This window comes from Nyctereutes procyonoides, unplaced genomic scaffold (genome assembly GCF_905146905.1).
Source record: "Nyctereutes procyonoides isolate TBG_1078 unplaced genomic scaffold, NYPRO_anot_genome, whole genome shotgun sequence".
NCBI lineage: Eukaryota > Metazoa > Chordata > Mammalia > Carnivora > Canidae > Nyctereutes > Nyctereutes procyonoides.
Genome location: NW_026575146.1, coordinates 79,667,150 through 79,695,119, shown reverse-complemented (window position 1 = coordinate 79,695,119; position 27,970 = coordinate 79,667,150). Strand labels below are relative to the sequence as shown.

Genomic DNA, 27,970 nt, shown 5'->3' with positions numbered 1-27,970 from the left:
GAATGGGGAAGCCACTGCTCCAAGGCCTATACTCTGAACCCCTGCATCATGGCCCCGCTAACCTATGAAAGGGAATCAGGGGAATGACAAACTCCTGAGTGTCCCAGACAACCCCAGGGCTGGCATGGGCTCCTGTCTGGCTCCAGGCTCCTCACCTGCAGCTGTCGCGGCCACTGGGCACTGAGGGTCAGGCTGTGGCTGTAGATGTGTAGGGTGACGCTGCGAGTGTAGCTGACTGCCTGGCTGCCCCGGTGCTCGTTGACTACAGTGACGGTGAAGTTCTCAGCCCCCGTGGGTAGTGCATTGCAGGGCGTGCTCAGCAGGTACTCGCAGTTGCCTTGGAAGTCGAATCGGTGCCCGTCCAGGGTGATGTAATGGGGGTCACCCCAGGCCTGACACTCAGCTGTGCTGACAGGCTGGCAGCCGAGCTGGCCCGAGGGCAACAGGGCACATTGCTCACCTAGCCCGCACTTGGCAGGCTTGCAGATCGGCGAGCTGCCCCCAGGCCCGCAGTGGCACCTCTGGGAGCAGGTGGCATCAGCCCAGAACTCACTGCCAGCTTCATGGTAGGTGCCGTTGACCCAGCAGCCACAGCCACCATCCAGGGGCACACAGCGGTCGGCACTCCACACAAAGCCTGAATCACACTGGCAGCCCTCGGCACAGGGGCTGTCACATGGCTTTGGGGTCGTGGGAGGTGTAGGGGCTGGGCAGCTGGCTGGGCAGGCTGGGCCACAGAGCTCGTAGTGGCTGTTCTCCGGGCAAGAGATCTCTGTGGGTGGACCCAGGAATGGGAGGGAGAGAAAGAGAGGGAATGGTGTCAGGGGTGGGGTCAGAAGATTGGGAGGAGATAGATGGAGACAGGGAGGGATTGAGGGGAACAGCAAGACACCAATAGAAGGACACAGAGGAAGACCCAAACAGATATGGGGAGAGAGAATGAGAAATGGAGAGGCAGAGACAATTAAAGGGAGACAGAGATAAGCACCAAGAGACAAGAGGCAAAGAGAGAGAGAGAGAGAGAGAGAGAGAGAGAGAGAAACAAATGGCCCAGAAAGACTGGAGTGAGACCCATCTAATGTGGGAGAGACAGGATCCCCTCCTCCACCCCCAGCTCCTGCTCTGCTCCCCGACACTCACCACAGCCAGCCTCCTCCCTCCAGTTCTTAATGGCAATCCCGGCGGCCTGGCAGGCGGCGGCATAGGCGGCCAGAGCCTGGCAAAGGATGTCGTGGGCCCCGCCGCCTAGGCAGACATCCAGAACGCAGCCCTTGAAAAAGCTGTCGGGGGCCACATGGGCATGGCAGGCAGCGAAGGGGCCTCCTGAGTCAGGGGCCAGGGGCCCACAGAAGCCCGGGCCCTTGTACTCCTCCAGGCGGTCCTCAGGGCATGTTGGACAGTTGCCCTGGCATTCATCCCAGCACAGCGGGTCCCAGCCTGGAACTCGCCAGCTGCCGCCCCAGCTGGGTATGGAGGGAGCCAGTGTGCCATTGGGGAAGACTCGGTCGTTGCTGATGTTCCGGTCCATGTTCCCGCAGAGCCCAGACACCTGGCCGTGATAGCTACTAGGCAGTGTCACCTCTACTCGCCAGTCCCAGTCGTAGGTGACCCGAAGCCCAAAGTCAGCCACCAGCAGCGCTTTTGATGGGCCGTGGGTCACCGAAAGCCGCCCCCCGGCCACAGAGACGGGCAGCACTGTCAGCACACCATTCACCTGGGGGTGGAGGGGAGGGGAAGGAGGCAAACAGGGCTCACTCGCGGTGCAGAGGCTTCAGCTCTGGCCCCTTGCCTGCCTCCCTCCCTCCCTCATCTGCCATGGCTGGCATCTGCCAAGGCCTTCCTCAGGACTGACAGTTATATGTCGGTTAATAAACATCAAGGATGTTGCTTAAGTCCAGGCCCTGAAGAATGAAACCTTACTCTGCTGCTTTTTCTCGGTCTCTCTCTCTCTCTCTCTCTCTCTCTTCATCTCCCTCCCTTCTTCTTCTTCTTTCTCTCTCTGTTGTCTTTCCCTCTCTCTACATCTAGATCTAGTTCTCTTTCAGCATCTCTCTCTCTCTCTCTCTCTCTCTCTCTCATTCTCTCTCTCTCCATCTCCCTCCCTTCTTCTTCTTCTTTCTCTCTCTGTTGTCTTTCCCTCTCTCTACATCTAGATCTAGTTCTCTTTCAGCATCTCTCTCTCTCTCTCTCTCTCTCTCTCTCTCTCTCGGTCTTTCTGTGTCTCTTTCTCAGTGACCCCCCCCTCATCTCCTGTACACCCCTGTGTGTCTGGACATCTCTTCAAGTCACTCAACATTCATTATTGAGTGCTGACCCTGTTCTGTACCCCTCTCTCCCTTTGTGCGCTACCATTCATTAATCTGTAATCCTGTCACCATGGGCAGGAAGGGCAGCCCGCCTCCCCCTGGCCTTCACCCCTCTCACCATCTCCCTGAATTTCACTCCTTGTTGCAGGCTCTGGGCCTCTCATTTATTCCCTCACCAACATTCACAGGCTCTCAGCCGGATCCCCATTTCACAGACAAGGAAATGAAGGCCCATCAAGAAAAGTCACACCCAACATCACACAGTTCACAAGGAGAGTCTGGATTCAAACCCAGGTTGCTAAAAAAGGCAAATGCTGAAGTCTTACATCAGAGCCTTTAGCAAAGGGCTGGCTGGGCTCATTTAATTCCCAACAAAGAGGGGGCGTTTGCTGTAATTGTTGCTTTCACTGTCATTTTGTTTTGGGCCTAGGCCAAGAGTGAGCTTTCAGCTCCTAAGTGTGGCTGGCAGGATGGCTTGCCCCCACCAGGGCATGTTGGACTTACCCGGACTTTGCCAACCTCCCCTTTGTGGATGGAGATGTTGAAACCGAGGGCAGACACAGTGACGAGCCTCACATAGGATACAGCAGGGTTGCCCCGGTTCTCATTTTTGGTGGTAACGGTGAAGGGGGTCAGGCTTTGGGTTCTGCCCCCCTGGTAGCCGGCTGCTGACAGCACGTAGTCGCACGTGCCCTGGAAGTCGAATTCCCAGCCATCGAAGGAGTGGTAGTGTGGGTCACCCCACAGCCAGCATGTGGCCTCATAGTTGGGCACGCACACAGCCTGGCCATCCTTCTCCTGGCACGTCTCCTGTGGCCGACACGTCACACCGTGGCATGGGTCTGGAGATGGGGAGAGGGGACCTTGTGGGTCTGCCCAGCCTAAGGTCGGCTGCTCCCTGGCATCTGCCCCAGTCTATGCTGGCACTACTGTACTGGTGCTGAGGGCTACTGCAGGTGAGAACAGATACCCGAGGCCTCACATCTGAGACCCATGCCTGTTGGTTTGCTGTTGGAGACCTAGACCCCAAGGACCTTGCAGCAAAGACACAGACTGTAGGGCCTTACACTGGAACCCAGCCCCAGGGGTCCCAGTATCTGCAGTGCCAGCCCTGAAGGCATCCATGAGAGGGCATCCACCGCACCAGGGTTTTCTGTGTTCAAGACCTGGGTCCCGTATTCGCCCATGCCTGAGCTCCCAGCCTTTTGGGGGCCACCAGGCTGCACAACCTCTAAGCCAGCAGATTATATAGCTGCACCTTCCAGTGACCTCTGCCTCTCCACCTTCCTCCCTTCCCTGGGTAGGAGTTGGGAGCTGCTCCCTCCATCTGCTCATTCAAGTTCTCTTACCCCTCTGGGACTCTGTTGCAAATAAATACTGTAGATTAAACTCCTCATGGAGGCTACTGTGTGGTTTCTGTCTCCTGATCCCACTCTGACTGAAATAGCCCCACCCCTGGGAGTCCCTGTGATCCTGCCCAGCAGCACTGAGGGTCTCAGTTCTGGAGGTCCCATGCCCTTATCTTTGGGAATAAGGAATTATTCTCTGCCCTCAACCTGAGAAACCAGTCCTGGGTCAGGGGAGCTCTGTGACTCAGATTTATTGGTGGGGGGAGGGGGGTGTCCCATGTCTGAGACTATTTCCCTATAAGTCCTGATCCTCCTTTGAGGAGGGCCCTGTATTCTAAGATCCCAGTCTGGTGGGGTCTCTGCTTGAGACCTCAAGCCCATGCTTTCTATCTCTGTCCCTGTGGGTCCCAGTCTCCCCTGCCTTGAAGGGGAGATGATGTTAGATGCCTTGAGCCTAATCTTGCGTACCAGCGGTCAGTGAACTTTGGCACAGCCAGCTGTCTGTTTTTATAAATATCAGAGTTTCACTGGAGCCTCATCCCCTTGCTTACATAGTCTATGGCTGATTTCATGCCACGATGGCAGAGTTGAGTTATGACTGCGCCTATAAGGCCTGCAAGTTTGAATGTTTGCCATCTGGCCCTTTAGGGAAAAAGTTTTCCTGTCCTGGCCTTATGTCGAGGGTCTGTGACATCGCCCTCAGGAAACCTAGCCCTGAGGCTCCCCACAGCCTGGATTCTACCATAAAAGTCTCTGCCTCCTGGCCTGGAGGCTCTCTGCCGCCCCCCGCTCTGGGAATCCCAGCCTCGGAGGGCCCTAGGTTGAGACCTCAATCTTTACTCCTCCGTACCTCTCAATGTGAAAATCAGGATTTGCATCACCCTGTGCTCCCAGCCCCCCTGAGGCCGGCCCCAGCCCAGCACCTTTGGTGACGCAGCTCAGGATGCCTCCCGAGGGCTCGCACACCTGTCCTGGCTTGCAGCTGTGGGCCTGGCACACCACGCCTTGTCCGGCATGGCACACGCACTGCTGCTGGCAGTTGTCAGTGAGTATCGTCTGGTTCGGCTGTGGGGACAGAGGGCAACGGCCATGAGGGTGGGAGCTGACACTGGCATCTTCGGTGTTCCGGGGACAGAAGGTCCAGAGAACACGAAAGGGACATCTTTCAGCAGGGTGGCCCCTTGTCTGTGGACCTAAAGCACCGTATGGTCCTGAGGTCAAATTCATTCATTCACTCATTCACTTTTCCAAAACCCCCACTAAATGTCTGCTGTCTATGAGAAGCGGTGTGACATACCAATTAAGAGCAAAAGCTCTGGAGCAAACTGCCTGGGTCTGAAGCCTGTTTCTGCTGTTTCCAAACTGTATCACTCTGTGTAAATTACTTAACCTCTGGATAACTCTGTTTCCTCATCTGTAAGCTGCTGATAATATAGCACCTACCTAGAAGAGTATAACTTAGTTAATAATACAGGAGAAATGAAAAGGGAGGGTTTTTTCCTTTTCTTTTCTTTTCTTTTCTTTTCTTTTCTCTTTTCTTTTCTTTTCTTTTCTTTTCTTTTCTTTTCTTTTCTTTTCTTTTCTTTCCTTTCCTTTCCTTTCCTTTCTTTTCTCTTTCTTTCTTTCTTTCTTTCTTTCTTTCTTTCTTTCTTTCTTTCTTTCTTTCTTTCTTTCTTTCTTTCTAATAATCTAGGTTGGAGTTGAAACAAGATGGGGAAAATGTGATTATCACTAAAGCTGTGTAATAAGTTCATGGGGATTTATTACACTGTTCTCTTGATAGAAGTCAAACATGGCGGGAGCATGTTTGAAAATTTTCTTAATAGGTCAGCCCCAGTGGCTCGGCGGTTTAGCGCCGTCTACAGCCCAGAGCGTGATCCTGGAGTCCCGGGATCAAGTCCCGCGTCAGGCTCCCTGCATGGAGCCTGCTTCTCCCTCTGCCTGTGTCTCTGACTCTCTCTCTCTCTCTCTCTCTCTGTCTCCTCTCTGTGTATTCTCATGAATAAATAAATAAAATCTTAAAAAAAGAGAAAATTTTCGTAATAAAAATTTCATACATACAAAAAAGTTCATACCAAAATTTCATAATAAAAAGTTCACACATACATATATATTTCGGAATAAAAAGTTCATCACAGGGCACCTAGATGGCTTGGTGGTTGAGTGTCTGCCTTTTGCTCAGGTTGTGATCCTGGGGTCCTGGGATATAATCCCACATTGGGCTCCCTCCAGGGATCCTGCTTTTCCCTCTGCCTGTGTCTCTGCCTCTCTCTGTGTGTCTCTAATGAATAAATAAAATCTTTAAAAAAAGATTCATCACACATATCCTGTGCACATAGTACTGAAAGCCATAACTGGCACATAATGAGCACTGTCTACCTATTCACTCTTATTACTGCTTTCATTTGTATGAGGCGACAGCAGAGAGGGCCCCCGCACAGAGCTGTGGTCCTTTGAGGGAGACTGACTTTAGACACACAGTCAAATCAAAGAAAAAGGAGTAAGTGCATGAAGGTGGGAGAAGGAAGCAGATGGAGTTACCTGCTGTGTCACAGATGGTCTAGACCTGCGGAATCAGGGAAGGGTTTGAAGTTGTAGGGCCCATGGCCATATTGAGAAGTCTTCCCACTGCCGTGAGGAAGGTGGCCCAAGGGAGAAAAGTGAGGGTGTGGAGGCAGCAGGAGATGGCAAATGGGACAGCAGTGGGGCCACGAAGAAGGGAAGGGATGGGTGGGAGAGACATTCAGAAGGCCAAGTGGGGGGCTGTGGGGTGAGGGGCAGTGGATTGGGTTCTGGTGCAAGGCCCTGGGCTCTGCCCACAATGACAGGGTTCCTACCTCATAGTAGATACCGTTGTGGTAGCAGCCACATTGCTGGATGGGCACGCAGGCCAGGCCGTCATTGAGGAAGCCGGGGTCACACTGGCAGCCCTCGGCACAGCTCTCTGGGCACTGCGGGGGCGCGCTGAGTGCGGAGCAGCCCAGGGAGCAGGTGTCTGCGCAGACCTCATAGTGGCTGTTGGGGGGGCACTCCATCGCTGCAAAGAGGGAGTTCTGGTCAGGGCCCCCTCCCAGGGGCTCTGTGGGAGGGGCTGCAGGGCCCCATGTCTGCCCCTTCTATGCCTCAGTCACCCCCCATTCCTCTGCCCCTTACTCACGACAGAATGATTCGGTCCTCCAGGGTTCAATATCGCCTCCGGCCGCCTGGCAAGCACTCACGTAGGCATGGATGTTGCTGCAGAGAATGCTCTCATTCCCACCACCCAGGCAAAGATCAAAGATACAATCTTTTAAGGGACCTTGGGGATCAACCAGCTTGTGGCAGGCGGCCAGAGGCCCATTGGGGCTAGTGAGGAGCCCACAGAACTTCTCCTGCTTGTACTTCTCCTGCAGCTCAGGTGGACACTCAGGGCTCGAGTTGCAATCTTCGCCGGGCTTGCAGGTGGGCGGCGGCAGGCAGGGAGAGCCTGGCACTGCCTCCTCCCAGGAGTTGCCGAAGTCAGTAGAGCTGCCTGCCTGTGAGCCATCTGGCTTCTGGAAGTCATCCTTGGAGTCACCATTGTAGTTCCCACACAGGCCATGCAGCTGCTGGTAGTAGTTCCCTGGGACTGTGACCCGCACGTTATACACAAGGTCATAGGCCACACGTAGGCCAAAGTCAGTGTTGATCACAACGTCCGAGCCATGCTGGGAGGCGCGGACCCGGCCCTGGGCCAGTACCACAGGAAGCCTCATGTCCACACCGTTCACCTGGGAGGCAAGAGATTCCACATGTCAGAGGGTGCACTTTGGGAGGGCAGACGCTAGTTCAAGCCCCTGCCTGACACTGGGGATCCATGTGACCTTGCCTCTCTGGGCCTTAGTTTTCAAATTTGTAAAATGGGCATAATGGTCAGGTCTTGTAGCAGGCTGAATGGTGGTCCCCAAAGGATATGTCCAGAGTCTTTGCAAATATACTTAGGGTCATCATCCCAAGATCACCCTGGATTTAGGTGGGCCCTATGCCTAAGGACAAGTTTCTTTATATAATGACAAGAGCCAGAAAAGGGGACAGACAGAAGAAAAAAGGCCATGTGAAGACAAAGACGGGGTGCCTGGGTGGTGCAGTTGGTTGAGTGATCGGCTCTTTGTTTCAGCTCAGGTCTTGATCTTGAGGTCTTGGGATCGAGCTCTGCATTGGGCTCTGTGCTCAGCATGTAATCTGCTTGAGATCCTGTCTACCTCTCCCTATGCCCCGTGTGCTCTCTCTCTCTCAAATAAATAAATAAAATCTAAAAAAAAAAAAAAGACCAATACCAGGATGGGAGTGTCCTGGCCATGAGCCAAGGAACACCTGGAACCACAAGAAGCTGAAAGAGGTGAGGAAGGAGCCACCCTCATGGAGTCTTCAGAGGGAGGGCAGCTCTCGCCAACCCCTTGGTCTGGTCTCCATGACAGTGAGAAAACAAATTTCTGTTGTTTTATGCTGCCACGCTTGTGGTAACTTATTTCAGAGCCATAGGAAGCTGGTGCAAGTCTCCATGGAGTAACAAGCTTACCAGCTACCTTTCGTTCACCACTTGCTGATCAATAATGCAGTGATGGACTCCAGAGCCACCTGCCTGGCTTCCAACACAGCTCTGTCCCTTCCTCTTCCTGTGACTCTGTGCAGGTGAGAGACACCTCTCTGTATTTGTTTCTTCATCTACTGAATGGGAGGCAGGGTGGACTGGCAGGATTATTCAAGTGGACATTTGGAAATTGCTGAGAAATGTGTCTGGCACAGGTATTCTGGGAGCATTTGCTAGTATTGTGAGCTGTTTGGAAGTTTTTATTTTGACAAGTAAGTGAGTGCTAAGGCTTTAAGAATTAGTGAGTGGAGCATTAGGCTAATGGGAAATGAACTTCAAACCCCTGAGCCGAGAACCAGTGGTTTCAAGTTGAAGACTGATGGTCACCAACAAAGCCTTAGAAATCCGCCTCTGAATAACACGCTTGCTCATCCTTCCTGAATGTGGACACAGTGAGCATCAGATTCTTTGGGAAGTGTAAGGAATCAGAGGAGAAGGCAGGAGGAAGACACTCTCCTGGCCGAGGCTCCTTAAAACATAGTCACCTGCCATACTTCCCAAGCAGGGACTGGGAATGGTTAGGGACCAGTGACATATCTCTGTGTCTCAGTTTCCTCATCTCTAAAGTGGGGGCTATGATAGTTTCCACTTCCTGGAGAAGCTGGGGGATTCAGTGAGATGCAAACGACAAGAACACCAACCACCCCTGTATTCAGAGCCAACTCTATGTCAGGCACTCTCCTAGGAACGTGGGCAACCTCAGGGAGTGTATGCAAGCATCTAACCCATGGCCAGTGCACAGGGGGCAGCTGAAAAAGTCAGCTCTTTGTCAGCATCCTCATCATCAATACTTTGTGAATACAATGGTCATGAGCCCCCATTTTAGTGGGATCCCTGGGGAGATCTCTCCACTTCCCATATGAGACCAAATCCTTCTCATAAAAGCACCATGGTGTGCACCATTGGCACTGTCCCCTGGCATGTTGTCCTGGGTTCAAGTCATGCCTTTGCTGAGGCACTTTGGGCCAGTGATGGGACCTTCCCCTCTAAAGAATAAAGCAAATCATGGTACATCCAGTTGCAAGGATGAAATGACACTGTGGATGTAAAGTGTTTAGTGGCCAATAAGATCTAGGGTAAAAGCCATAGCTGCTGTTACTATTGTTGTTATGGTTGCTGAGGGGTGATGGGGTCACCCCCAGATTGTCCTCTGTCCTTAAACCTTTCTCATCCCTGAACTTGTCCAGCCTCTGATTGCATTGTGTTGCTGGTCAGGAGACCAGGGAGGCAGCTGGAGCAGGGACCAGGTGCAGGGAAAAGGAGGAGGAGGTCGGGAGAGGTGTTCAGAGGGAATAGGCAAGGGCAGGAGAGGAGAGCCTGAGGAGCACATGGAGGGGGAAACTGAGCCACATGGGAGCAGGTCCCAGGTCCCCAAGGCCTCCTGGCTCCTCGGCTCCCCACTTGGGGCACCCACTCTCCTCAGGGATCCCATGCCTCCCACATCCACTGCAAGCTCTGAGCCCCATGTCCCACCCACACAGCATGCTCTATCCCAGGCCCCCTCCCCTTCGTGTTCTGCCACTGCTCTCACCGTGACCTTCCAGTGATTTTGCTTCAGCACCAGGGTGAAGTTAGCCACCTGCACGGTGATCACCCTAGTCACACTGACTCTCCCATTGCCCCAGGCTGCATTCTCCTGCAGGACGGCAAATTGCTGCAGCCCGGGTCGGGTCACATTGGTCCGAGACAGCACGTACACACAGGTGCCCATGAAGTCGTAGCGACGGCCGTCGAAGGTGGTGTAATGGGGGTCTCCCGATGCTTGGCAGGTGGCCGAGCCCACAACCACGCAGTCCAGGATGCCACCAGATGGCTGGCAGGCCTCATGCGGGCCACAGGAGGAGGGGTTACAGGACACCAGGCCGCCCTCCTGGCATTGGCAGAGGGAATCACATCCAGGTCCAGGGCGGAAGGTCTGACCTGGCGGGTAGTAGACGCCCTGGTAGGTGCAGCCACAAGAGGGCAGGGGCACACAGGACTCACCACTGAGTGCAAAGCCCTCGTCGCACACACAGGCTTCGTGGCAGTCAGAACCACAGCCCCCGGGCACTGGGAGGTCTCCACAGGACAGCGGGCAGCCACGGGAACATGCCTCATAGTGGCTGTTGGGAGGGCAGCTCAGAGCTGCAGGGAGAGCAATGATGAGCATTAAGAATTTCTGCTCCTGGGTAACACATGTACAGGCACACACTCGTTCACACACTCACATGTAAGCCGTCTAGCTTCAAGGAGCCCCTCTGTTCAGTGGGGCTTGGGGGATAGATTATTTCATAATTAATCCAAGTTGACTGTAATTTGTGGTTATCTGTAATGTCTTTTTTTTAAAAAAAGATTTTATTTATTTATTCATGAGAGAGACAGAGAGGCAGAGACACAGGCAGAGGGAGAAGCAGGCTCCATGCAGGGAGCCTGACATGGGTCTTGATCCTGGGCTGAAGGTGGCGCTAAACCACTGAGCCACCCAGGCTGCCCTGTAATGTCTTTAAGAACATATTTTAAACATGTAAGTGCATATACAGTGTGTGTATGTGATTGATGCAATGTGTTTGTGAACATAGTGGTTTTAGCTTCTTCATTCTATCATGATATAGTAGTAGTAGTAATTATGTAGTAAATTGAAATATTTGGTTCATTTTGTAAGGAGGAAAAAAATAATTCCCATTCCTCTCTCCAAACTCCAGCCATTCCAGAATATAAGGTGATTTCCTTGAAATAAAACAAAAAAGCCAAGACTAAGCCCACTAAAGCCTCTATCTGTGCTGATATGATACCCATTTAAATCTAAGTTAATTAAAGTTAAATAAAATAGAAGATTTAGTTCCTTGGTCACACCAGCCCCTTTTCAAGTGCTCAATATGTGATTGATGTGACCCTCAGGATAGCTCAGGGACAGAATTTCCATCATCACCAAAGTTCTTTTTTTTTTTTTTTTTTTTACCAAAGTTCTTTGAGACAGTGCTCTTCTAGATCTTATAGCCAGCTTACAAGAGAATGTGGGGACAGAGGGACAAGTTAAATAAAACAATGAAGAAGCAACCAGCCAAATCCAGAAAGGAGGAAATTCTGGAGGACAAATGACTTGATTTTTTTCCAATAAATTAATGGCCCAAACAAAATGGATAGAGGGGCACACATGTGATAAAGCAAATATAGTAAAATGTAGACTGTAGAATGTAGGTGGCAAATGTATGGGTATTCATGGTAAAATTCTTGCAATTTTTATATACATTTGAAAAATTTTATAATAATATGTAGGAGAGAAAAGGAAAGTGGCTGTTACAGGATGAAAATGATTTAAGTGGAGATGTTTACTGAAATATTTATGGGAAATTCATGCTCGAATTTGCTTTACAACATGTCAGCAGGGGCACCTGGGTCGCTCAGTGGTTGAGCATCTGCCTTCACCTCAGGGTGTGATTCCAGGGTTCTGGGATCGAATCCCATATCAGGCTCCCCGTGGAGACCCTGCTTCTCCCTCTGCCTATGTCTCTACCTCTCTCTGTCTCTCAAAAATACATAAATGAAATCTTTAAAAAAATAAAATGTGTCAGGAATATAAAAAAACAAAAACAAAAACAAAGGGGTGGTAGAGGAACTGAGAATGGCATGATGCCCACAGTCATCAAAGCTGGTGCTGGGTAAGTCAGGCCCCACCCTAAGCCCCCCTCTGCCTGATGTCCGCATCCTCATAACCCAGTCTTCTACAACTGCCAAGGGGCACAATGGCAGGAGTAGTTTTAAGGCAATAGGAGATTCTCAGTGTTCACAAAGGCAACAGAATAAAGTGATTAACAGTACAAGTTCAGGAGCCAGCCTGCCTGGATGCAAGTCATGCTGCCCTGCTGTGCGACCTCAGGGAAATCACTTAATATCTCTGTAGTTCCAACTGCTCACTTTGTAAAATAGGAATAGGAGTGATCCCACCTCACAGGGTGGTGGTGAGAAGGAAATGAGAAAAATCCTTAGAAACTCTTAGAAGGGGAGCTGCATAGTAGGGAGTGTGCCACACGAATGCCACCCATAGCAATAGGGGTACTCTTCCTAAGATGCAAAGTCAGGCCATTGTAGACCATCCAGCCCCCATAGAACTGCCAGCAGGACTGCAAAGATAAACCATGCGGCCCAGACCAGGAGAACAGCCCAGCAGCCCACAGAATCATGAGAAACAATAACTGCTTATTGTTTTATTCCACTTTTAGCCTTGGGGATGTTGGTTACACATCAAAAACTAACTGGTGTGGTGATCAAAAAAGAGACTTTCATGTATATAAGTATATTACGTTAGGTTAAATTCTGCTGTAACTAAAAATCATTGGAAGGTCAGTTCAGGAGAGTGAGATTTTTCTCCCTGTTTTCTCCCCCATTATGTCCTCAGTGCATGGAACATAGTAGGTGTTCAACAAATGTTTGTTGAATGAATGAATGAATGACTATAAGTTAAGTTGAAGGAGAAAAAAACAATGTGACGTGACATGCATGTATTTATCATGTGTATTTCAGTGGACAGCATGTGTACTATCCAGTAAGATGTAAAGGAGTGAAGTGGGCCAGATGGTGACCAAAAACACTGGAGGGGGACCAGGCTTCTTCTAAGGGCAGCATTGCTACTCATCTCTGAATGACAGCTGCCACATAGGAATTAGACCCAGGGCCACCAGATATTCTGGGTCGTCTTACAAATATTTACTGCATCTGTGACTTCCTCCCTGTCATGATCCCCAGGTGTTTAACTGAATCTTCCTAAGCCTCTGCTTTCTCATCTGTTAAATGGGTATAACCACAGTCCCTACCTCAGAATATCTTTATAAGAATCACGTAGATTAATAATATTAATAGATTAATGAATATTCATAAGGCCGAGCCCCCCCCCCCCGCTGTCCCTCCCTGTACTCACGGCAAAGATTCTCACTCCTCCAGGGGTGCACAGTGGCCCCAGCAGCCTGGCATGCAGCAGCATAGGCGGCCAGTGCCTCACATAATGGCGCAGACTGGCCTGGCAGCAGGCAGCGGTCATAGACACAGTCGCGCAGAGCGCCCTGTGGATCTATCTTGCTGTGGCACTCCCGGAAGGGCCCCGTGGTGTCGGCAAGGATGCCACACTCCTTCTTGCTCTGCTGCTGCTGGGCCACCAGGGAATCCAGGTTGGGACAGTCGCCTGGCTCAGTTGCTCCACAGCCTGGCCTCGTCTCCTCCTGCCAGCTATTGCCAAAGGCCAGTGCATTGGGAGCTTGACCTCCACCCCGCAGAGCCAGGTCGTCATTGGGGTTCCCATTGAAGTTCCCACAGAGCCCACACAGGGCCCCAGCATAGCTGCTGGGCACCTTGGCAATCACACGGTCATTCCAGTTGTAGGTGACAGTGAGGCCAAAGTCTGTGCGCACAACGGCATCTTGGCCCTGGCGGAACACCTGCACCTGCCCGTTGGCTGCCTGGAGGGGCAGGTGATGAAGGATGCCATCCACCTGGGCAGAGATGAAGGAGATCCAAGGGGTCAGGGTATTCATGGCTTTGTGTCCCACCCTTCACACACTCGGCTCCAAATATTCTGAACTCCTTGCTATTCTCTTGAGCACATTATTCTTGGTTCCACTTCAGGACCTTTGCACTTGCTATCCCCTCTGTGTGGCACACCATCTACCTCTCTTCAGCCTTCAACTATCAGCTTAAATCCAAATCTCTAACTCATGGACTTCAGAGCCTACGGGACCTGTCTCCCCATAACCTCCTCAACCTTACCATCTCCCACTCCACCCCCGCCTCATTCATTCTGCTACAGCCATACCGGCTTTCTTGTTATTCCTCTCAATTTAGTCCAACCTTAGGGCCTTTTCACTTTGCCAAGAACATAACCCAACACTTTTCTCCTGGCTGCTTCCCCTTCAGTCTTTGGGACTTGGTACAAAGCCAGAGCCACTTTGGCTCTGTCCACCTCCATGTCTGCATCACCTGCCACAGTGCTCACCCAGCCTCCTTGGTGTCACCCTGAACACCACCTCATGGCCTTTGCACGTGCTGTGCCCCCCCTTGGATACCACACAGCACTTTTTAGTTGGCCAATGCTACTTCAGCTGTGGGTGTTAGCTTTGATACAAACGCCTTACGATGGCCTAAGAGGCTCTAGGTGATCTGAGCCTCACTACTCTCCAATTTTGTTCTCTGGTACCATCTGTCCACACCCCTGCAACTCCAGCCAGGCGTTCTCACTTTCTCCTGGACTCAGTGAGCTCAGCTCAGCTTCAGGGCCTTCCCTGTGCCTTCTGCTTGTGACATTCCTATCCCCTTCCACGTCCCTATTCTTTGTCCGGTGGCTTCCCCATGATCCTTTATGTCTCAGCTTAAAATAGAACCCCTCTGCCCACCAGGCCCTGCTTGTCTCCACTTTTCTCACCTAGTCTCCTATCAACCTCTCTATTCCACACCTCCAGCCTCACTCTCAGGTCCAGCTGCACCGGCTCTGTGCTGTTCTCCTGTCTCTTCAAGCTCAGTTCAGCCCAGGCTTTGCACCTGCTGCTTCCTGCGCCTAGGAACCACCACTCTTGGCCTGGTGGTCTCTTCCTTGTCCTTTGGTTTTGTTTTAAATCAAAATCTCCATTGTAGGCATTCCCTTCATCATCCCCTCCCTCCATTCCAGCCCCATGGGCCTCCTGGCTCTTCCTCTGCCCCTCTGGTTTGTTCTTGCCTCGGGGTCTTTGCACTCGCTCCTTCTGCCTGTAATACTCTCCCATCCACTTCTGTCCCTGCCTGTCCCATCTGTCTCCTCAGGAGTGGCAATAGGATGTAGTGGTTAAGAGAGTATGAACTTCACTCCTTAAGGGGGATTTCCTGCCCCCACCCTACTGGCCCCCCAGGGTCCTGGGTCACTCACCAGCACTTGCCCAGGGTACTCCCGGCGCACGATCACATTCACGCCATGGGCCTCCACGCGTACGGCACGCGTGTAGCTCACAGTCTGGCTGCCCCGGTGCTCGTTTTCCACCAGCACCCGAAAGGTGGGCAGCGCTGCAGCCTGGCCACACGATCCCACCAGCAGATACGTGCAGGTGCCCATGAAGTCGAAGCGCCGGCCATCAAAGCTCACATAGTGCGGGTCTCCGGATGCCTGGCAGCTCCCAAAGCGGTCGGGGTAGCAACCCAGGAGGCCGTTCTGGACACGGCAGCGCTCGCCAGTTGGGCAGCCCTGTGTGTCCTTGCAGCTCACCTGCCCGGTGGCGCCGTTGCAGGTGCAGAGCCGCCTGCACTGCTCGTCCTCCCACACCTGCTGGTCTGGAGCAAGCGGGCGGCCTTGGAAGGTGCAGCCGCAGGACGAGGCCTTCACGCAGGAGCCACCGCTGGACACAAAGCCTGGGAGGCACACGCAGCCCTCCACGCACGGGAGCCCGGAGCAGTTGGCAGGCGCTGCCTGGGAGTTGCAGGTGGCGGGGCAGGCGGGGCCGCAGTGCTCATAACGGCTGTTGGCTGGGCAGGACAGGGCTGCAGAGCGGGGAGACAGAGACGGGGAGGGGGCTCAGGCCAGCACGAGGGGCCGGGTGGGGTGCTCTGTCGGGAAGGACTCAACGGGACTTCCCTCCCCACACCCTCCTCCTCCCCCAGAGCTCCCCAGGGCATTTCCCTCCCTCCAGGTGTGGGGTCCCAAACCTCAGAGACATAGTTAACTCCTTTCCTCCTTTGTTCACGGACAACCAATCTGTCAGTAAATCCTGGGAGCTCCATTGTCAAAATCTATCCAGAATCTGTCCCCTTCTATTGCCATCATCCCTATCCTGGCCTGGTCCCCCCACAAGCAGCTTTCTGCCCAACAACCCTGTTCTGCTCTCGCAGGCCAGAGAGACCCTGCGAACACCAGTGGCATCCTTCTGCTCAGAGCCCTCTTGTGGTGCTATCTTAGGAGAAAAGCTCAAGTCTTCCTGGTAGCCCACGAAGCTCTCCATCATCTGCACCCATCATCTCTCTCCTTAACTCCTCTCACTCTCCCTTTGGTTCACTCTGTCCCAGACACAAGGGCTTCCTCATGGCTCCTCATACTCCCACCTCAGGGCCTTTGCATTGGCTATTTCCAGTATCTGGATCAGCCACTCCTCAGAAAGCAATGAAGCATGTAAGAAAGCTACTGGAGGCCAGTTAGCCTGGGTTCAAATCCTGGTCTCCCCTGCTTAGCTGTGTGATTGTGAGCAAATGATTCCAATTGCCCTGTGCCTCCGTTTCCCCATCAGTAAAACAAGATAGTAGCAGTTCTGATCTCACAGGACTCTGAGAAGTAAATGAGTTCATCTATGCAGAGACAGCCCATAGCATCATTACTACTTAGCTGACTCCATTGTCTTATCCTGCTCTCGGCTCCCAATGTCACCTCCACAGAAAGGGGAGCACCCTCTTTGTGAGCCTCCCATTTGCTCTTATTACGCGAACTTCATTTCTGTTGCTCTTTGAAGATATTCCATGGTTTACTACTTACTGTATGTCTCCCCTGCTAGGATATGAATTCTGTGAGAGTGGGGATCTGGTCGGCCTCAATCCCCCTCTCCCTCCCGACCCCGATTTGACAGCAACAAGGACAGAGTCTGGCCCATAGGAGGCACTGGATAACTCCGGCTGGTGTCTACCCAGCAGTGAGGTGAGGACAGAGTACTGACCAAGACAAACCCCATGCAGCCTCAGTGTCTCCCCAGACTTCCTCCTCCAGAGTCCCTGTCTCAAGCCCCACACCCGGGCCTGTACATCTCCTTTTCCCTGTGCATAGATGTCATGTATCCTGAAAATTTCTTGGGGAGTTTCACAAGGGCAGGGGCAGGTGTGTGCTGGTCCTCACTGTGCCCATCATCAGCAGAGGGGTGGGGCGAGATAGGGGCTCAGGGAATGTTTTGGAATGAATGAATGAACGAATGAATGAGTGAGTGAATGAATGATTAAGTGGATGGCCGCCTGACTAAGGAGCCTGGACTTTATCCAGAGGGCATCAGGGAGTCACAGAAGGGCTTTGAATGAAGGGATGTTCACATTTCTGCTTTGAAACTCTGGGGACTACCTCTCATGCCAGCTTTTGCATGCTCCTCTCTCAGCCTGGAACCCATGTCCTGCTGCCCCTTTATTCTGCCCAGTTTCAGTTCCTCCTACAGTTTTCAGATTGGGCATCCCTTTCTCTAGGAAATCCTACCTGACCCCCTACCCCAGGCTGAGTCAAGAAGTTTTCCTGGTTGCCCATGGCCCTCTGGACTTCCTCCATTCTGGCCCTGACCACTCTGCCCCAGCCTTGCCGAGCTCAGCAGGGAACACTCTAGTGGTCAGTGTCTAGTAGTGACCTTAGGCTGACTATGGGCACAGTCTGGACATCTTGGCAATCCTCCCGGTGTCCCTGACATGGTCCAGCTTCAGGCTGAAGTGCTTAGATATTGAGTCCTCTGCCTCCCACCACGGGCTCCCAGCCCACACCAAGGGCATCACTCACGACAGTTGGCTAGTGGTCTCCAGTTCCCGACAGAGATGCCAAGCCCCAGACAGGCCTGGGCGTAGGCGCTGAGGCTCCGGCACAAGCTGGCCCGGTCCCCATTGAACACACACAGGTCGTACACACACTCCTCCAGGAAAGGCCTCGGGGGCAGGGCGCTGTGGCAGGCAGCAAAGGGGCCATCGGGCTGGGTCAGCATGCCACAGAGACGGTTGCCTTCGTAATGCTGGGTCTGGCCTGGGGTGCAGGAGGGACAGTCGTTCTGGCAGCCATCATCACACAGGTCATCCCCATCATCCAGCTTCCAGCTACTGGCAAACTCCACGGGGTTGGGTGCCAGCTCCAAGTCAGTAGTGAGGAAGTCATCGGCAGGGTCATTGTTATAGTTGCCGCACAGTCCGCACACCTGGTCTTGGAAACGCACTGGCAGGCTCACGGCCAGCTGGCAGTCCCAGTCGTAGGTGACCACCAGCCCGAAGTCCAGCTCCACCACGGCCCGTGTCCCACTCTGGTACACCCGCAGGCGACCCTCGGCCAGGGAGGCGGGCAGGCGTGAGCGCTGGTTGTCAATCTGCAAAGATGGGGGGTGGAGGGGAGTCGGTGGTAAGATCCTGTGCAGTCTGGCCTTCACCCCTCAAACCTTCCCACTTGCTTCCCCTGTTCCGGTTGCCCTGGGATACCTTCTTCCTGTTGCTGCCACCCACCAAGGCTCTGGATCTTTGCCCTTGCATCCCTGTGGCCTAAAATGTTCTTCCCCTAGATGCACACAAGGCTCACTCCCTGATCTGTTACAAAAGCTTTGCTCAGATGTCACCATGGCCGGGAGACCATTCCTGACCACTCTATTTTATATGGCAACCTCTCCCTACTCCCTACATCCCTTCCTTGCTCTATTTTTTTCCCCTATAGCTTCTAAGTTTCTAACATATAATTTACAAATTTCTCATGTTTATCATTTGCCTAACGCCATAGACTGTCAGCTCCATGAAGACAGGGATTTTTGTCTGCTTTCCTCACTGCTTCATCTCCAGCGCCTAGAACAGTACCTAGTAGAATCGCAAGTGCTCAATAAGTGAGTGAAGGCACTGCTGTGTTAAGTAAACATTCACCAGGCACTCCCTCTGTGCCTGGCCCTGGCTGGGAGATCCTGGGAGTGATGACCAAGATAACCCAGACCCTGCTCTTATGGGGCTCTCAGTCCAATGAGGGAGATAGATCTGTCACTATTAGATCAAAGTGACAGATCAGAGTGATCAGGACAGTGGGAGTACAGGAGGCTCTGGGAGTCTAGAAGAAGAGCCAGACTCAATCTAGCAGGTTGGGAGAGGCTTCCTGGAGGCAAGGACAGCTGAGTTGAACTGAGCTATAAAGGATCAGTGTGGAGAGCCACGAAAACAAGGGGAAGAGTATTCTTTCGCAATGTCCTGAGCAGGGAGAAGGCCTAACCGGAGGATGAGGAGCGTTTATCTCTGTCCCTTGGGCCCAGTTTCCTCTTTCTGAGCATTTCCTCTTAATTCTCTCTTCACACATGCTTGTCTTAGCCAAGAGGTATGAGAAAAGGAATAACAGGCAGAGGTGACTGCATGAACAAGGTCCAAAGGTAAGATAGATCTTCATTTGGTCAGTGAGTCAGGAATGCCTCTGTGTGTCCAGGTCCACACTGGGCAGTGCTGTGGGTACAGCAGTCACCAAGACACTCACAGGCTCTCAGCCCAGGGAGGCAAGTCATCTCCATTTTTAAATGACACAAGTAATATTTGTTCACTACAGGAAACTTATAAAATGTTCATGGGCAAAAATGAAAAAAGAGAAATCACCCATATTGCTGTGGACACACACACACACACACACACACACACACAGAGGTACATTTATAAATCCAGTCAGGGCTTTTTCTACCTTTTAATTTGTATATTTTTTTCTTTTTAAATAATGGGACCATGCTGAAGTCCCCATTTCATGAACCTCTCTTTTCTCCTAGGAATCAATGTCTTGGGGACATCCCATCACAAGGAGCTCTAAGCCTTTGTCCAGTCACTGACCCCTCTGTAAGAATCTGACAAAAATAATAGGCCCTCTTTCCGAAAAACTTCACAGCATGTGCAAAATTCTACACATAATATCAAAGATTTGAAGTCTCTCTGAGCTTGTGGTCAATCCCTCTGGATCTCGAGAACACCTACATTAATCCGCTTTAATCCGATTGTTAATCTCACACTTTTACACTTGTAAAACAAGAGAGCTATAAGGATACTCAGTGCTTTGCTGTTTACCATCGTGAACAAAGCATCCATGGGAGGTGGGGATTGAGTTTACTGAATGAAGAGGCATCCATCCCATGCAGACCCGTGCAGATGTAAAGAAAACAATAAAAGGCAGTCTCCCTTTATGTTGATATGGAAACAGCTCCAGAAGCTACCATACAGTGCAAAAAACAAAATGCAGAACAGAGCAGACAGTACAGAACTCTTCGCAAAGAAAGAGGAGATGTAAGAATGTAGGTTTATATTGCTTCTATTGGTATCAAGAAACCCTAAGTAAAACGTCAAGAAGTCAGTAAAACTGGGGAATGGGGAATTTTGGCAGAGGGCAAGATAGCAGATGAAGACAGGAGTGACAGCCAGACCTTTCACAATGTGCCCTGTTTGTTTTGAGCTATGCCAACGCTTTACCTCTTTAAAAAAAATCCATCACAGCAACATGGAAGAAACTCACATGTACTCTGCTGAGCAAAAGAATCTTCCTGCAAATGACTGCGTGTGTGTGATTCTGTGAATGTGAAGTTCTTGAACGGGCAAAACTAACTATGGTGGAAAAACATCAAAACTATGGTTGCCTCTAAGAGTGGCTTGGGATTGTCTGGGAGGGGGCATGAAAGAATGTTCTGGAATGATGAAAACATTCTCTATCTTAATGGAGGTTTGGCTGCACATTTGTCAAAACTCCACGAACTTCAGATGTATGGGTTTTATTATGTGTACATTTGATATCAAAAGTAAACAAAACAGTGTAAAACTATCGTATGAGGCAGAATGGCAAAGAAGTTAAGAATAGTGACCGTGGAGCCAGCCTGCCTGTGTTCCGAGCTCCATCTCTCACTGGCTCTGAGCCCTTGGGAAGTCACCCATCGCTCTGGACCTCAGTCTCTTCATCTAAAAGTGTTAATAATAATAATAATGCCTCCCCTCTGGGTTGCTGTGAGCATTCCATGCATTAATAGATAGAAAGCACTAAGAAACAAATCCAGCACATAACAAATGCGAACTGATTTGCATTTGGTCACTTAAGATATTCCCCTTTGTTGGGCATTTTATTTCCTATTCTTTTTTTCTTTTGCTATTACAAACTACATTGGCATAAAGTCTTTCCCCCTTAACCACATCTCTGAATAATCCTTAAAATTTCTAGAAGTGGAATTGCTGGACTACAGGGATTCAAATCCTCCCTCCCCAGCCCCCACTTCTGTGACCCCCGTTTTCTGTACCCTCCACCCCACAGCAAAGGGCCTGGATTTGGGGCCCTCCACCCAAGCTTTGCCTCCTCCTTCTGACGGGAAGCTCATAGGTATTAAATCTGAAGCTTCTGGATACTTACCCGAGCTAAGCCAACTTCCCCACGGACCAGAGATATCACGTGGCTATAGGCCCTCACGTTGACCAAGCCCACATAGGAGACCCGGCGACTGCCCCGGTGCTCGTTCTTGGCTTCCACGCTGAAAGCAGGCAGGGTCTCGTCCTCGCCGCACAGCTCCACCATTGTATACAAGCACGTGCCCATCATGTCATAGCGACGGCCATCAAAGGTGGTGTAGTGGGGGTCACCTTGGGCGCGGCAGGTGGCCACAGGCATCTCCACGCACTTGGCCTGCTCATCCACCACCTGGCATTGCTGCTGGAAAGTACACTGCAGGTCTTGGCAGGTGGGCTTCTCCTGGGATGGCACGGCTGGGGAGAGGAGGCAAGGTGGCAACAGGGAAAGTGTCAGGAGTATTCTGGAGCTCTCCTGGAGGGACTCTTGGAGCTCTCCTGCTGTGGAGAGTTTGGGCAGTTGCCTCACAACTACCCACTTGAGAAGTGGGGACACCGAGTTCTCAAATCCCAAGGGGAGATGGCTGCCCAGACGTGACCCAACCCCAGGTATTCTATTTCCCTAGTTTGACACGGCTCAGCGCAGAAGAACTGGAAGGTAGTGAAGAAGGATGGGCAGGGATCATCGTGGAAATGTTCATTTTGGGGTTTTCTCTCCCTGTGACCCCTCCCCGTGCATTCCCACTCAGGTCAGAAGGCTAAGGAATCTTTTTAAAGGACAGAAAATGGAAGACCGAGACTGTTCATCAGAACAGAAATGACCGGTGGCTCAGGCTGCCTAGGTTAGAATCCTGGCTCTGCCAGTCAGCTGTGCGGCCCTGCACAAGTAATTTTAAACTCTCTGTTTGTAACAAGGGGGTGATAATGTTACATTCTTCACAGGGATATTTGGGGAGGAGGGTGTTGCCAGGCTTAAATAAGCTAAAATATAAGTAGGGTTTGGCCGAGGCGTTGAATGTTACCTGTTACCGTGAATCACCTACCCCTTCTTGCGTTCTACTGTTTAAGCACAAAGTGGCTCTTTGAAGTTGGGTGCCTTGCATGCCCGCGGTTGGAGGGGGCATTTTTGCCAGTGCCAGGAACTCTAATGTCTAGGGTCCTAGCTTGAGGCAGGGAGTCCACATAGGAAGAAATAGCTCTTCCTCCCCTGCCTTCCAGGGTACAAAAGCTCTTGCTTTCTGTCTGCTCATAATAACTTGCCAGATAACCCCTAAGAGCTTTATAAATGTCAACTCATTACTCCCCCGCTGCAATCCTGTGAAGAGGTATAGTTATTATCCCTGTATAGACGGGAAAACTGAGGCCCATAGAGGAGAGGTCACATGCCCAAGGGCACACAGTAGAGGTGGGATTGGAAGTCTGGCTTCAGTGTCCTCAAACACCACATTGCCTGGGGGCGGCCCCTCAATGCACAGAGCCTAACATTAGGTGTAGGGCCAGGTCCTAGAGATTGACTCTATTAACACACACAAGACATCTAGAATGGTCTCTGGTATATTGAAAGAGAACTCCCCCCAACATGGTAGCCATTATTATTGTCATACTCTTAAGACCTCTTGAGTTGGGGCATGAACACTCTTATATGAGGTGTGGGAGTGGGAGTTAGCAGCTGATATAGTTGCTAAAATATCAAAGTATTTCTAAGCTGGTAAGAAGCTGCCAGCCTGATCCCACTCCTCCCTGCAAAGATCCTTTCCTCTAGGCACCTTGGTTCTTTCCTAGGATTCTATCCCTAACTCCCCCCCCCCCCGCCCCAAAACACACACACAAAAAGCAATAGACAAAGGGCTGATGTCAGACACCTGCCAGCCACTGCGGGGGCTTGTAGGACCCTGCTACAGTGAGTGCTCTGGCTGGCATCTCTTCTTATTGGTCAGGACCCTGGATCACACTTATTGCTAAATATGTAGGGGGTCCTGGAGGGGGTTGGGTAGGGAGGAGCTGGGAAGCCTTTGGGAAGGGGAGGATGGCAGAGAGGATGGAGGTGGGGTGGGGACAGCCCAGCTGAGCATGAAAGCCACAGGGGAGCAGGCGGGTGGAAAAAAGGAAAAGGCAAGAGAGCCAGCAAAGAGGTCACCAGGTAGACAGGGCCAGGGGTCACTTCCCATCACTTACTTCGGCCACAGGCACCTGCTGTCCCATAGCTTACGGCCTGGAGCAGCCCGAAGGTGAGCAGCCCGAAGTTGGTAGTGGCCTCAAGCATGTGGATCTTGTCAGTAGGGCCAAGGTCCACTTCGGCATATGAGAACTCACTGCCGGGCACGGCTGTCCAGGAGACATCGGCCCCCATCCCGTGCCCATCCATGGTCAGCTCGTTAACTGCCTTTGTCTGTGCCATCACCAGAGCCAAACCCTTCGTGCCTGGCACAGTCTTCACCACATAGGCCGGGCAGTAAGCTGCCACATCTGGCACCAAGGCCAGGTGGGGGTCATAGGTTATTCCATCCCTGGTGGCGCCTGTGCCAAACTGCAGGACCTGGATGCCCACATTCGCCGACAGGTAGAGGGGCAGGTTTGGCCGGGTCTCAAACTCGGCCACGTCGCCCGCCTGGAGCCCACGGGAGCCCGTGGTGCCCCCCTGATTGTAGGTCAGCTTCGTGGTCTGGCTGGCCACGACATAGACCAGATCGTAGCGGGACTGGGAGGACAGAGAGGGCACCACGTAGCGGGTGCCCCAGGCGGACGTGGGCAGCAGCTGCTCCACCACATGGTTGCAGTTAGTGTGTTTCTGGGCGCAGCTGTGGCCTGAGAACACAGCCACGGGGCTGCTGGCTGTGATCTTTGACCCCGAGAGTTCCGCTGTGCTCTGTACCTGGACCACCTCGTAGGGCTTCAGGGTCAAGCTTAGGACACTGCCCGCTGGGTAGAACTTGCCCTGGAATGTCGCCGATCCCTTCAGCTGAATAGTGACCGAAGCCCCCGCCGCCCCAACCACCACGGCAAACTCCTTGAGGTTCTTGGACGAGATGCTGGAAGGTGTGAGCACAAAATACTCAGTGCCCAGAGCATGGACAGGCCACAGCAGCGTCAGCTCTGCTGTATCGGGCTTTGTGTTTACAGCCTGCACAGAGATGTTGTGGTCAGAGGAGATCATCACCGAGTTTTGGAAGACCTTACTGCCGACCATCTCGGCCTTGGAACTGATGTTGACCGTGACTGACTGCCCAGGGTTCACTATGACATTCTGCACAGTGCCATCTGCGTGGCAGTGAATGGAGACTGAGGTGGGGCGGTCGGATAGACTGGAGAGGAGGAGTTGGAGAGAGGCCCGGTGGTACCCGGGCAGGTAGTTCTGCAGGAAGGCTGCAAAGAAGTCCACTGAGGTCCCCTGGGTCAACCCTGGGGGCAGAGAACACAGTTGTGGGGCTGCTCATCCAGTCCTCTCCCACAGAGAAGGAAGCCCTTGCATTGCGCCTAGAGACCATCCTATTGCTTCCCCTCACTCCCACCCTCCTTTCTTTCCTTTCTCCTTATTCACTGACCAGCTTTTCTGGCTTTTGTTTTCTAGAAGCCTGTACCCTTCCGGGCGGGGATCTCAAACAAATGCTGATGTGGCCAGGCAAGTGATGTAAACGTGGGAAACCATCTGGGTACAAACCGGAGCATTCATACATCAAGGAAAGTGGGGTGTTGCTGCTAGCTTTCGCCTGTTATTATGATGGTTTATGGGCTCTTTTTCTTCTCTCTCTCTCTCTCTTTTTTTTTTAATGCCAGCTCTTAGCATTTTACCCGGGAAACTGGCTATTTGAATTTCCACATGAAATCTCCAACCTAAAATTGTTTTAAGTACTATGGGGCCCAAACTGGCTGGATTCAGGTGCCAGTTTAGACTTCAGTCTTAATAAAACGTAGGGGGTGGCATCTGGGTGGCTCAGTGGTTGAGCAAATATCTGCCTTTGGCTCAGGGCGTGATTCCGGGATCCTGTGATGGAGTCTGGCATCAGGCTCCCTGCAGGGCTTCCCCCTCTGCCTGTGTCTTTGCCTCTCTCTCTGTGTGTTTCTTATGAATAAATAAATAAAGTCTTTAAAAATAAATAAATAAATCTTAGGTGGTGGGATGTAAAGGGGGTTAAGGGAAGAAGGAGATTATAGGAGTGTTGACAACATGTCTCCTGGAAAGAGAGAGGAGTGGGTGCTTCTCAACATCCCAACTAGGAAGAGATTCTCCAGGGCTGGGAAGAGAGAGAGAAAAGGAAGGGAAGGATGAAGAGGACAGGGGAGGAGATCTACAGGGTCCTGGGGAGAGTATGAGGTTATAGAAGGATTGTCTGCTGACTAAGGGGAGCCTGGAAGGACGTCCCCATGTCCCACAGGGTCAGGAGAAGACTTCCGAAGTGACCGAAGTGGACGCCGACTGATGACTAGAAGGCTCTGAGGCCCCATCCTTCCGTAGGTACTCTGGCTTCCCCGAGGCTCCTGGCGTGGGCATAACCCTCGGGAATCGGGCACCAAGCCCTTCCAGAATGACTTCAGTGAAATTTTCTACCACCTCAGCAGAAGGAGGCTCAGAGTCAGAACTTGAGTTGAGTTATAGAAAATTGAGAAAATGGTAGTCTCAAGGACTTAAATCTGGGGACCGCGGAGTTCATTTGCTTTCTTCTAGGACAGGGAGAAAATGGGAGAATTCCACATTTCTCTGTAGAACCTAGGGGACCTCTCTCCTGTCTCAGCTAGCCTGGGGTGGCATTGGAGATGGGGCTGGGGAGGGCGTACAGATGGAACGTGCTGACCCCGGCAGGCAGAGTCCCCCAGACTTAGCGCAAAGACACGGATGGGATCTATCTGACTTACCGCACAGGAGGGTTGCTCCAGTCCAGAGGGCCCACCAGCTCCACAGGGAACCCATGTCTACAGCAGGGAAAGAGAGGGGGTCATAGAAGGCCGGTCTGCCCCTCTGGCTGGGTGCTGTCCCAAAGAGGACAGAAGGGCCCAGGTTCAGGACCAGGGCCACCTGGGTACCAGGAAGGCTGAGGTGGGCTGGATCGAAAGGCCAGTGTGTGTGTGTATATAGGGGAGTTAGGTATCCAGTGGGTCTGGTGGTGGGGATGGAGGAGTTTCCATGGAGGGCAGGACAGGACAAGGATGGGGAGTTAGGAGTCCAATGGGTCTGGTGGTGGGGGTAGGGGAGTTGCCACGGAGAGCAGGACAGGACAGGGATGGGAGTTAGGTGTCTAGTGGGTTTGGTGGGGTTGGAGTGGGGAAACCTGGAGCCAAGGGTTAGAGTAGGGGACCCAATGTTCCACTTCTAAAGGGGACCCCAGCCTCTCTCATCTCACCTGCAGGTCCCTGGAGCTGCAGGGCTAGCCCCTGGGCTGGGCTATATAGTGGAGTTTCTTGGCTCCTCCGCCACACCCTGGGCCACCTGCCAGGAAGATGGTGCCAACTTCCTGGAGGAGGCTGGTGATCCCAGGGCCAGGTGGAATGGGGACCCTGAAAGCCTGGGAAGGGCAGGGCTGGACACCTGGGTCCTTAGAGGGGTGTGAGAACAGCTGGTGGTTGTGGCCTACAAGCCTGCTGGGAGCTTCAGACTTGGAAGGGTGGTGTCCCTGAGGGAAACAGGTGGGGAACAGGGTGCTGGGAGCCTGGGTCCCTGGTGGGTGGGGGAGTAGGGGTGGAATGTGGTATTCAGTCTTGTTTGCTGGTTCGATGGTTGGATCTCTTTCTTTGCCTCCTGCCAGGAACAATAGCAAAGGACCCATATCCGGGTTCTGGCTTTTCCCTAGTCCCTGCAAGCTGATTCCTCCGGGTCTCCAGCCATCCACGTCCTGTGTCCAGGCACCAATGTCGGGGGGCAGGGGCAGGTGTCTGGGGCGGGCAGGAATCTGAGCACCTGAGCTAGATCAGTGGGGCACAAACCCCCCACTCCTAGTTCAGTAGGACCTCTGGGTATCTTGTCTGCAAAATATGAACATCAAAATTAACCTCACTGGGGACCGTAGGTGGGAGGTGGCTCTTCTGGTGGGGTCCCCCATGGAGAGCAGAGTGGGAACTGGGGACTGGATCTGTGTGTAAAGAAGGATGGAGGCCTCTGTTTCCTGGTTCCACGCAGACACTGGGTTCTACTTCCTGGAGAATTATTTGTTTTCTGGGAGGTCTTTTTGCCCCAGGAAGGGACTGGCTGGGGGTGCCTATGTGGCTGTCAGTCAAGTGTCTGCCTTTGGCTCAGATCATGATCTCGGGGTCCTGGGGCTGCACCCCACATTGGGCTTCCTAGTCAGTGGGGAGTCTGCTTCTCCGTCTCCTCTGCCCCTCCCCTACTCATGTGCTCATGTGAGTGCGTGTGCATGTGCACAGGCTCTCTCTTCTTTCAAATAAATACATACAAATCTAAAAAGAGAAGGAAAGAGAAGGGGAAAAGAGAGAAGGGAAGGGGAGGGGAGGGGAGGGGAGGAGAGGAGAGGAGAGGAGAGGAGAGGAGAGGAGAGGAGAGGAGAGGAGAGGAGAGGAGAGGAGAGGAGAGGAGAGGCTGCATGAACAGGCTTTGGGGAACTCTATGCCTGCCATCACCCCAGAATCTACGTGGGACAGGAGCTTAGGTGGTACACGGAGAGCAGAAGAAGAGAATGTCGAGAGATGGGGTGGGCTTTCTGAGATGGGATCTGTTCCTGCAGTGGAGCTGGCCTGACCCATGCCCTGTTCTTATCCCAGTGCTAGGACTCATTGTTTGCTGGGGAGTT

The 27,970-nt window shown here is 52.3% G+C and overlaps 1 protein-coding gene across 1 annotated transcript in view; it reads right to left on the bottom strand.

Annotated features, from left to right (window-relative positions):
• FCGBP (Fc gamma binding protein) overlaps positions 1-26,139 on the bottom strand; it is a 38,325-nt gene extending 12,186 nt beyond the window's left edge. The window contains exons 1-13 of the mRNA XM_055310845.1: positions 26,085-26,139; positions 23,409-24,632; positions 21,301-21,650; positions 17,707-18,277; positions 15,130-15,734; positions 13,159-13,726; positions 9,796-10,388; positions 6,813-7,404; positions 6,493-6,692; positions 4,579-4,720; positions 2,811-3,148; positions 1,141-1,714; positions 156-772 (exon numbers count right to left, since the gene is read on the bottom strand). Of these exons, the coding sequence (XP_055166820.1) occupies positions 156-772; positions 1,141-1,714; positions 2,811-3,148; positions 4,579-4,720; positions 6,493-6,692; positions 6,813-7,404; positions 9,796-10,388; positions 13,159-13,726; positions 15,130-15,734; positions 17,707-18,277; positions 21,301-21,650; positions 23,409-24,632; positions 26,085-26,139 (6,429 nt within the window). The remainder of the gene's footprint in view (positions 1-155; positions 773-1,140; positions 1,715-2,810; positions 3,149-4,578; positions 4,721-6,492; positions 6,693-6,812; positions 7,405-9,795; positions 10,389-13,158; positions 13,727-15,129; positions 15,735-17,706; positions 18,278-21,300; positions 21,651-23,408; positions 24,633-26,084) is intronic.
• Positions 26,140-27,970: the final 1,831 nt, after the last annotated feature.